This window comes from Bos grunniens, chromosome X (assembly GCF_055505025.1).
Source record: "Bos grunniens cultivar Pamir isolate PY7600 chromosome X, Bosgru_T2T1.0, whole genome shotgun sequence".
Taxonomy (NCBI): Eukaryota; Metazoa; Chordata; class Mammalia; order Artiodactyla; family Bovidae; genus Bos; species Bos grunniens.
In genome coordinates this window covers 45,437,593-45,448,808 of record NC_141194.1, presented here as the reverse complement: position 1 = coordinate 45,448,808, position 11,216 = coordinate 45,437,593, and the positions used below count along the sequence as shown (strand labels likewise).

The 11,216-nt window shown below is 46.7% G+C and overlaps 1 protein-coding gene across 1 annotated transcript; it reads left to right on the top strand.

The window, feature by feature from the left end:
* The first annotated feature begins 5,682 nt into the window (after window positions 1-5,682).
* LOC147340251 (Y-box-binding protein 3-like) lies at window positions 5,683-7,481 on the top strand. The gene has a single exon (XM_086388134.1). The coding sequence runs from the start codon at window positions 5,888-5,890 to the stop codon at window positions 6,998-7,000; it is 1,113 nt and encodes a 370-aa protein (XP_086244260.1). The 5' UTR covers window positions 5,683-5,887; the 3' UTR covers window positions 7,001-7,481.
* Window positions 7,482-11,216: the final 3,735 nt, after the last annotated feature.

The window sequence follows — 11,216 nt, the reverse complement described above, 5'->3', positions numbered from 1 at the left end:
CATGTGGATCACACCAAACTGTGGACAATTCTTAAAGAAACAGGAATAGCACACCAGCTCACCTGCCTCATGAGAAACCTGTATGTAGGTCAAGAAGCAACAGTTAGAACCTGGCATGAAAGAACGGACCGGCTCAACATTGGGAAAGGTGTATGTCAAGGCTGTATATTGTCACTCTGCCTATTTAACTCATATGCAGAATACACCATGCAAACTGTCGGGCTGGATGAAGTGCAAGCTGGGCACAAGACTGCCAGGAGAGTTATCAATAACCTCCGATACACAGATGACACCACCCTTATGGCAGAAAGCAAAGAGGAACTAAAGAGCCTCTTGAAGAAGGTGAAAGAGGATCGTGAAGAAGCCTGCATAAAATCAAAATTCAAATATTCAAAAAATCTCAGTATTCAAAAAAACTAATATCACGGGATCTGGTCCTATCACTTCATGGCAAATAGTTGGCGAAACTAAGGAAACAGTAACAGTCTTTATTTTCTAGGTCTCCAAAATCACTGCAGGCGATGACTGCAGCCATGAAATTGAAAGACACTTGCTCCTTGGAAGAAAAGCTATGACCAACCTAGACAGCACATTAAAAAGCAGAGACATTACTTTGCCAAAAACGACCCATCTAAGTCAGAGCTATGGTTTTTCCAGTAGTCACATGTGGATGTAAGAATCGGACCATAAAGAAAGCTGAGCATCGAGGAACTGATGCTTTTGAACTGTGGTGTTGGAGAAGACTCTTGAGAGTCCATTGGACTGCATGGAGACCCAACCAGTCAATCCTGAAGGAAACCAACCCTGAATATTCACTGGAAGCACTGATGCTGTCACTGCAATACTTTGGCCATTGCCGCCAAGAGCCGACTCACTGGAAAACCCTCGGATACTAGGAAAGACGGAAGGCAGGAGGAGAAGGGGATGACAGAGGATGAGATGGTTGGATGGCATCACTGACTCATTGGACATGAGTTTAACCAAACTCCAGGAGACAGTGAAGGACAGGGAAGCCTGGCGTGCTGCAGTCAGTGGGATCCCAAAAGAGTCGGACCTGACTGAGTGACTGAGCAAAAACCAGGATTTAGGCATTGTTATTCAATCAATCATTCTGATTAACTTTCTGTAATGCGGTTCCTGTTCTGGCTGCTGTGGGATTGTGGTTCTCCTTGCTTCTTCTGTCTTCCCTCAGGTAGATGAGGCTAGGAGGCTTGTGTAAGCTTCCTGATGGGAGGGACTGGTGGTGTGAAAACTTCATTCTTGCTCTGGTGGGCAGGGCTGTGCTCAGTAAAACTCGAACTATTTGCTGATGAGTGGGGCTGTGCTTTCTCCCTGTTAGATGTTTGGCCTAAGGCGACCCATCCCTGGGGCTCTTTGGGCTCTATGGTAGAGTTAATGGCAACCTCCAAGAGAGCTTATGCCAAAGGGAAGCTTCCAGGACTGCTGTTGCCAGCGCCCCTGTCCCTGCAGCGAGCCACTGCTAACCCACATCTGCAACACTAGTGGGTAGGTCTGTCTGCTTCAGTCTCTTGTGCTGTCACTGCTCCTTTCCCATGAGCCTTGGGACATGCACAGTTTTGTCTGTGCCCTCCAAGAGTGGCATCTCTGTTTTCCCCCGTGCTCTGGAAGGCTTGCAATCAAAACCTGTTGGCAGTCAATGGCAGATTCCCTGGGGATTCCAGTCCCTGTGCCAGATTTCCAGGCTGGGAAGCCTGATGTGGGGATCTGAACCTTCACACCAGTGGGAGAACGTCTTTGGAATTATTCTTCTCCAGTTTGTGGTTCCTGCTCCTGGCCGGTATGGGATTTCACTTTCCCATGTTTTGATTTTCCTGTCTCGTTGCAGTTTCTTCTTTGTCTTTGGACAAGAGGTATCTGTTTTTGGTGAGCTCCAGCATCCTCCTGTCAATGGTCATTTAACAGCTAGTTGCAGTTTTGGTGCTCTCTCAGGAGGAGAAGAGCACATGTCCTGCTACTCCACCATCTTGAAAGAGAAGCATGAGTTCTCTGTTCTTTCCCAGGCTTGGGAGGAGGGCATGGCAACCCACTCCAATGTTCTTGTCTGGAGAATCTCGTGGACAGAGGAGCCTGGAGGGCTACAGTCCATGGGGTCCCAAAGAGTCAGACACGATTGAAGCGACTTAGCAGGCACACAGGCTTGAACTTTATGCTCTGTTCAGTTGCTAGGTCATGTCTGCCTCATTGCAGCCCCATGGACTCCAGCATGCCAGGCTTCCCTGTCCTTCACTATCACTCGGAGTTTGCTCAAGTTCATGTCCACTGAGTCACTGATGCTATCTAACCATCTCATCCTCTGCCAGCCCCTTCTCCTTTTGTCTTCAATCTTTCGCAGAATCAGGGTCTTTTCACATCAGGTGGCCAAAGTACTGGAGCTTCAGCTTCAGCGTCAATCCTTCCCATGAATATTCAGGGTGGATTTCCTTTAAGATTGACTGGTTTGATCTCCTTGCAGCCCAGGGGACTCTCCAGAGTCTTCTCAAGTGCAAAACTAACAATATTTAAATTTATAGCAGATACGCTTTCACGGTAGTTCATAACTTTGGAATGGTGTAGAAGCAACATGACTTCCTAACTGCCAGTGGAAGCAAAATTTAAGATGGCTTTTGTTTAGGGATTAGTGGATGCAATCCTTACCGAGGCATTCTAAACTTGATGCTCTGGAAGCTAAGGCAAATCAAATCACCTTGCTGATACTTCCACAAGTAATGCTGCTCTTAAAGTAACCAACAGTAGCCAAACCTCTGTCATGGTGCACAGGGATATTTCCCCAAATTATAACTTGGTAAAACTGGCAAGAGGGGCTTAACACTTAGGCTTAGAGAAGGGAAAGCAAGACTGGAGGGTTAAACAATTGTTGGTTTGATTAAAAGGGAAAGATCCAAGTCAGATCAAATAGCAGCGCAGCTTTACTGGAGACTAAAATCCCCCCTCATAGCCACTGTAACCTGCATTAAACTACTGGCCGACTGATGGAATGATAGCATGTGTGAATCCCTACTGGTGGGGAAACACTAACAAGGGGCCAATAAGTGCCTACCTCAATGGATCTCAAGGTGTGAGGCTTGCTTAGCTTCAGAAAATACTGACAATCTCTTTCTTGAGAGGCAGAAAATGCATTCTTTCAGCAATGAGTTAAAGTTGGTGTTGTTTCCCATCCTCCAGTATTTGGTGTTTCCATTTGGGGGAGTGGAGAGGGAGGGAGCAGTTCTAATAGGTGCGTGTTCTTGTTGCTGAGTCACTAAATCATGTCTGACTCTTTGTGACCCCATGGACTGCAGCATGCCAGGCTTCTCTGTCCTTCACTATCTCCCAGAGCTTGCTCAGATTCCTGTCCACTGAGTCGGTCATGCTATCGACCCATCTCATCCTCTGTCACCCTCTTCTGCTGCCTTCAATCTTTCCCAGCATCAGGGTCTTTTCCAACAGGTGAGTGGTGCTATCCTATTCTTTTCATCTGTAGTTCCCTTACTGTGTATGATGTGTATCATGCTTGTGTCAACTTAGCTATTATTAGCTGTATATCATCTTTGAAACCACATGGCCCACTTGTCCAAAATACACCCCAGAGATGACCGGCTGTACTCCTCCTGGACAGTTTAAACTGCCTCAGTGGAGCATTCAGGCACTGGAAATAGGATTCCTTACAACTTCCTCCATCTCGTGGATGTGTTTTAGTCACGGTCGGTATGTTTTAACATTGGACCAAAACCTTTCCTTGAAGACAGGCTACTGCCTCTTCTGTGGCTAAAGTCCTTTTGGAAAAGATTATCCCTATCCGGGGAACTCCTCTCAAACTTCAGAATGATTGAGGCCCCCATTTTACTGGTCAGTTACTTCCACAAGTCTGCACTGTTTGGCTAGTTTTACAACACTTCCACAGTGCTGACCAGCCTCACTCCTCTGGTTTAGTCAAATGCACTAACAACATTATTAAGACTCAGTTGGCAAGATTTGTGGAGGCCCTCCAATTACCTTGCCCAAAAGCATTGCCTTTCGGTCCTTCTGAATCACAGATCCACTTTGTTTGGAACGCATAAACTCTCACCCTTTGAGACAGTCATAGGATAGTCACTTGGCTCCTGCCTCTTTTGACCCACCACTGAAAAAAGGAAAGGTCCTCTGATATTTCAACACACCTTGCAACAGGGACGTTACATCTATTGGCAAAAACACTTCCAGAAGGAGTCACCTCTACCTTGCTGGGAAGGCCCCTATCAGGTACTGCTAGCCAGCCCTTGTGCAACCAAGCTCCAGGGAATAGACTCTTGGACTCACATGACACATTTAAAGAAAGCACCAATCCTGACAGGACCTGCACAGTACCTAGTGATCTGAGAGTTGAGGTTTTCTGAAGTGGAAGCAGACATGATATCTGACAAGACAGCCTTCCCAGGATATTCAGAGTACATCTCTTGAAAGTTTGTCTGCCAAACCTCTGATGGGGGCACAATGCTTCAGGTGATCTCCGGTGTCTATGATCTTGAAAACATGAACTTTAGAGAAAAAGTGCCTGAGGGTTCTCCCTCTGGCCCCTCCTTCTTACTCTAAAGTGACTTCAATACACTTCCAAACTCTGCACTTTCACTCTAACATGGGATGCTATGCCCAGGAGAGGTCTTTCCAGGGATGGGGGTGTGGCAGTGGCGGGGGCGGGGTGTAAGGAAGGTGGTCGGGGGTTGGCAAAAAGCTGCTGAAACTGAAAAAAATCTAACTCTTGATCAATGATGCTTTCAGAGAAAGATTTTGGTCAAAGGGATGAAGGGTAAAAATTAATAAAAAGACACTTCCATTATGATAGAGTTGGGAGGCCAGAAGAGAGGGCTCTCAGACATGACACCAGAACCCAGCAGGAAGAAGAAATACTTCCTCTTCTTGAATGCTAATAGCTTAGCCAATGAGATACTGTCAGGACTCAGCAAATGAAGAGCCACCATACTTCAAAACCTCAGTCTTCCATGGACACTTTGCCTAGTGCAGCCTTCCTAACCTCCCCATTCTTTCAAAGAGTTATCTTCTCCCTGTTAGGGAAGCTTGTGTGTGGCTCACCATGGTTGTAGACCCCGAATTGCAATTCTCTGTTGATCTAGAGTAAACTCATTTATGGTGGAGAAACCCCTGGCAGTCTATTTGTTTTAGGTCAACATAATCTTAACACTAGTCTGGATAAACATGTACTACATTAGTGTCCTCTCAGCACTGGCATTCTAGGCCTGGCAGCCTTCAGAAGGGAAACAAAAACAAAACAAACAGACAAAACCCACAGCAGGTTTCTTTGATTAGGTTTTCAAATCAGCCGGCTGTCATCTTGCCTCAAGTGACACAAAATGCCTGACCCACACAATGAGCTCCCCGGGGGTCGGAAGAGGACCAGAGATTTGTGAGAGAATATTGAGCGAGTGCCCTTAGAAGGCTGCGAATCTCCCCAACCAAGGAAGAGGGCTGGAACGTGGGTCCCCTCAAGCAAGCAAGAGGGTGCTCAAGGCCCTTTCCTAGAGCTTCAAGTGTGCCACCTTCTCCACCATGAAGCAGGAGGTACTATGATGTGGTGGCAGGAGGCTGGGGTGGAGTGCATTTGCCCCAACCCCCCCACCCCACTCAAGCTACGTCAAAGACCCACCCCGCCCCCACCCCTCAAGAGCTCACCATCACCATGGCAGCCATTGTTTGGTCCGCGTCCCCGTCGTCTCAGGAGATGCCACAGGCCTCTCCAAGACTCTGGGACTAAATCCAGAGAGCCCTTGGCCCTAACCCACAAACCTCCCAGAGAGAGGCTCCTGCCTCCAGCCCGAGCCCCCTCCCACCCTTCCAACCTCAGAAGGACAAATTTCCTTCTGATTCTTGGACAAAGGAGATCAAGGACGATCTGATGAGTGAGGCGGGAGAGCCCACCCTCAAGGACGTGGCCACTTCCTTCTGCCCTTACGTGGCGTGGAAACCCCTGGCATCCTTGGGAGGCGGAGACCAGACCCTAGGCCTAGACACAGGCCACCTCAGAGGGGATGGGATCCCCAAAACCACCACCAGGGGCGCCAAGGGAAAGGTGCCTAAGAAGGTCATTGCTAAGAGGGTCCTAGGCACTGTCGTGTGGTTTAAGGATAAGAAAGGGTACGGCTTCATCAGGAGGCACGATACCCAGGAAGATGTGTTTGTTCACCATACGGCCATCACTGGGGAAACCCCCTGCAAGTACCGAGGCAGCGTGGACGACGGCGAGACGGTGGAGTTCGACGTGGTGCAGGGTGAGCGGGGCACCGAGGCCGCTAAGGTGACCGGGCCAGCGGGCGTGCCACTGAAGGGAAGCTGCTACACTGCCCACTGCAGCAGCATCCGCCGGGGCTTCAGCATCCACAGCCACGCGCCTCCACCTCGAGGTTCCAAGAGCACGGAGGGCGACGCTGATGAATGCGAGGGCAGAGGCAAAGGCTTCACTGCGGCCCAGGGCCTCAGACGCCCTCTCCCTGGCCACTCCCAAGACCAACGACTGAGGCGTTTCCCGCCCTCCCGCAGGGCACCATCTGTGACCCGCCACCCATCGATCCTGGCTACCACCAGCGGCCCCCAGTCCGACTTGCAGCCTGGGTCCACCCCCACCACAAGGCAAGAGGGGCATCCTCGGCGGGGTCGGGGCCCCAGCTACCTGCTGAGTCGCCCTAGGGGCCGAGGCACCACTCCTGGTCCAAGACACTCACCAGGCATCTCGGAGGAGCTGGAGGCAGAGCACAGCGAGAGCCGGCAGGAAGCCAGCGGCAATCCGCCACAGAGGCCCCCTCCACGCTATGGATCTTGCCGTCCCAATAACCCGCGCCGCCTCCCGCAGCAAGTGCCTGGCGCCCAGGGACAGAATTCCGACCGAGGAGAGGGCAAGATCAGGAAGAGCGCCACTGAAACACCAGCTTCTGTCGCTGTGGCCAAGAAGAACGACGCCCCTGAGGAGGAGAACCCCTCGGTCATGGATGCACCCTCTGCTGCCCGGGCCTAGTCACAGCTCGGCTTGCTCCCCAGGGACTCCCCTGTAGCCCTGGGCTACGGGTGATGTCCCCTTGAGGAGCTCAGTCCAAACATGCACACAGATTGTTAGATTTGGGCCCTGAAAAAGATACATGCCCTTTACCCAAGGTGAGAAGATAAATTATAAGATCTATATAATTCTAAATTCCCTCATATCATCTGCTTTGGTAGTTACCCTACACACACACTCACACACACACTCACACACACATGCACACACGCACAGAAACACACACTTCTGAACCTATATCTTTAATAGTCTGACCAGGACCACACCTATTATTCTGCATCTCCAGGTGAATTTGTTGAAATAACCTTAAAAAACTGTGTTTTATTTTTAACCAAAAAAAAAGAAAGAAAGAAAGAAAATGAAGATTATCTGAAACTAGAGATGATGTCACATTGCTCACCTGGCTTGTATTTTAACAATAAAACATTTCATGTTGCCTTTATCTCTTATCACTGTTGTCTGAAATTTTTTAAAGCCTACTAGCCCCAAATTCAGAGAAGGCAATGGCACCCCACTCCAGTACTTTTGCCTGGAAAATCCCGTGGATGGAGGAGCCTGGTAGGCTGCAGTCCATGGGGTCACTAGAGTCAGACACGACTGAGTGACTTCACTTTCACTTTTCACTTTCATGCATTGGATAAGGAAATGGCAACCCACTCCAGTGTTCTTGCCTGGAGAATCCCAGGGACGTGGAAGCCTCGTGGGCTGCCGTCTATGGGGTCGCACAGAGTCGGACACGACTGAAGCGACTTAGCAGCAGCAGCAGCCCAAAATTGTATTGAGAGTCCTTACAATCTTTATTTATCTTTAGAACGAGTTTTAGCAAAGGTCATACATATTGATTTCTTCACAAGTCATGAATTTAAGACTAATTCTGGACTTAACAGATTGAACATCTCAGGTTGTTCTAAAGGGGAACAATGCATGAAGAAAGATGTATCCTGATCTCTTTCATTTCCATCCTCTTCCCCTGTCTTGGAATTAGAACAATAAGTCAGAAGAGTGGGGCCCAACTACCCACACTTACTCCTTTGCTAGTACTCTGTGTTTTGCAAGCAAAACATCATGACTAGTAAAACTGTGGCTCTCTGGAAGCAGAATTTGCCTCTTTCAAATTTTTTTTTTTTTTTTTTAAGGGATGTGATCTAATACCATTGAACTATAAAAATGAAAATTGGCATGAGGGAGTGGGAGTGGTGACAATGAGGAGATGCTCATCCAAGGGTACAAACTTTGAATTGTAAGATGAGTAAGTTACAAGGACCTAAGGTACAGCATGGAGACTATGGTTAACAGTACTGTCTTGTATACTTGAAAGATGCTATAAGAATAGGTCATTAATGTTCTCACATAACAACAAGAAGAAAATGTTAATTATGTGAAGGAAGGATGTGTTCCTTAACCTTACTATGGCAAGGTTTTTCAATATGCACCTGTGTGAAAATTATCACATTGTACCTCTTAAACTTACACGATATCACCATAAATCTGTGGGGGTGAACCTGAGGGAAAAAAGAAAGGAAGCAAGTGTAATTTTTGTTGTGAGCAAGGAAGCATCACTGGAGCTGAAGAGAAACATGTAGTCCATAATCTTCATCTGTGCTTCCTGGTTGAGCTCTTCCAGGGGGCCTGTGGAAGATTCCTGGAAGGCTGAGCAGGAGGTGCAGTTCAGTCCACCTCATTCCCATCAAACAAAGAAGCTCTGATTGGGAGTGTCATTCCTATCCTAGTCTTTATTTGAACATGTGGTGGAGCTGATGAATGGGAGGCAGGAGTTAGGTTTGGAAGTGGGGGAAATGAGCCATAGATACTTGAAACCAACAAAGGTCTTTAAATCCTCATGTTACAGATTAAGGAAATTGGATTATAAGTAGCAAGATCCAAATACATTTCTCATTTACATGTGGAGGCATTTTACACCACATTAAAAGCTAGCCTAATGTATTTGGAGAGGAAGTATTCAATCATTCTTTATGGTTATATATCCAAATCCATTCACACAGAAACAGTAGAGGTACTTCATTCAGAGAATATTTGAGTGCCCTCCTGTGCCAGACACTCTGCCAAGCACTAGGAACTGCGTCATAATGAAGACGGCCCCTTATCTCAAGGAGCCCACAACCTAGTGCAGATGAGATAAAACTGACAGTGGCTACACCATGGAGCAAGTGCTCTGGGGGAGTTAGCACAGGATGTGAAAGGAAACACAAGTGAGGCATTTTGTGGCAGGGTTAGTTCCAGGCTGAAAAAACCACTATTTGGGCACTTGAATTTAAAATTATACCTAGCAACTACCACAAAACTCAGATTTGATAAAGCCATCTCGACACAGAGCTAGAGGTTGTTCATCCAGACTCCTAGCCCAGTGCACTTCCCAGTATACCAGCTGACTTCTTCAGAGACTAGCAGAATGAATCAAAAATCATTAAGCATAAGAATTTATGCAGAAACACATCACCAAGTGAGAATAGAAGAGGACTCAAAGTGAGACTAAACTTGTTATAATTAGGAAAGAGTTCAGGTCCCTCCAGGAATCTTTTTTACATCAAATAACAGACCCAGATAGGGTGCAGGGAAATGTCTTCTATATATATACAAGGTTGGGTTCATAGGCTTCAACTTCTTCTGTGAGGTATGAGCATCCGGAGACAGTAGATTGGTCAGCCTGGCCATGGAGGCTTCACTTTGGCAGAATGGAGGGCATAAAGACAAGACTAAGGAATCGTGAATTTTCCCTGCTCACAAGGTGCCTGACAGGAATAATTAGCAGAAGTTGACCTGGTGATTGCTGACTGGGGGAGGCGGGTGGTTTAGAGTAGTGGAGAACTGAAGGATATAGAGCGTGGTCACAGAGGTATTGATACATATCTAGGGATGACTATAGCTGGCAGCAGGAATGTTCTGCTGTTTCCCAATTGGTCCAGGACTTACAAAAATTCCAGAAAAATATCTACTTCTGTTTCATTGATTACACAAAAGTCTTTGATTGTGTGGATCACAACAAGCTGTGGAAAATTCTTTTTTTTTTTTTTTTTTATTTTTAAAACGTTATAATATTGTATTAGTTTTGCCAAATACCGAAATGAATCTGCCACAGGTATACCTGTGTTCCCCATCCTGAACCCTCCTCCCTCCTCCCTCCCCATACCTTCCCTCTGGGTCGTCCCAGTGCACCGGCCCCAAGCATCCAGTATCGTGCATTGAACCTGGACTGGTGACTCGTTTCATACATGATATTATACATGTTTCAATGCCATTCTCCCAAATCTCCCCACCCTCTCCCTCTCCCACAGAGTTCATAAGACTGATCTATATATCAGTGTCTCTTTTGCTGTCTAGTACACAGGGTTATTGTTACCATCTTTCTAAATTCCATATATATGCGTTAGTATACTGTATTGGTGTTTTTCTTTCTGGCTTACTTCACTCTGTATAATAGGCTCCAGTTTCATCCACCTCATTAGAACTGATTCAAATGTATTCTTTTTAATGGCTCCATTGTGTATATGTACCACTGCTTTCTTATGCATTCATCTGCTGATGGACATCTAGGTTGCTTCCATGTCCTGCCTATTATAAACAGTGCTGCGATGAACATTGGGGTACATGTGTCTCTTTCCCTTCTGGTTTCCTCAGTGTGTATGCCCAGCAGTGGGATTGCTGGATCATAAGGCAGTTCTATTTCCAGTTTTTTAAGGAATCTCCACACTGTTCTCCATAGTGGCTGTACTAGTTTGCATTCCCACCAACAGTGTAAGAGGGTTCCCTTTTCTCCACACCCTCTCCAGCACTTATTGCTTGTAGACTTTTGGATCGCAGCCATTCTGACTGGTGTGAAATGGTACCTCATAGTGGTTTTGATTTGCATTTCTCTGATAATGAGTGATGTTGAGCATCTTTTCATGTGTTTGTTAGCCATCTGTATGTCTTCTTTGGAGAAATGTCTATTTAGTTCTTTGGCCCATTTTTTGATTGGGTCATTTATTTTTCTGGAGTTGAGCTGTAGGTGTTGCTTGTATATTTTTGAGATTAGTTGTTTGTCAGTTGCTTCATTTGCTATTATTTTCTCCCATTCTGAAGGCTGCCTTTTCACCTTGTTAAAAGTTTCCTTTGTTGTGCAGAAGCTTTTAAGTTTAATTAGGTCCCATTTGTTTATTTTTGCTTTTATTTCCAATAT

Coding starts and splice junctions, on each gene's coding strand:
- LOC147340251 (XM_086388134.1), top strand. CDS start 5,888: ATGAGTGAGGCGGGAGAGCCCACCCTCAAGGACGTGGCCACTTCCTTC.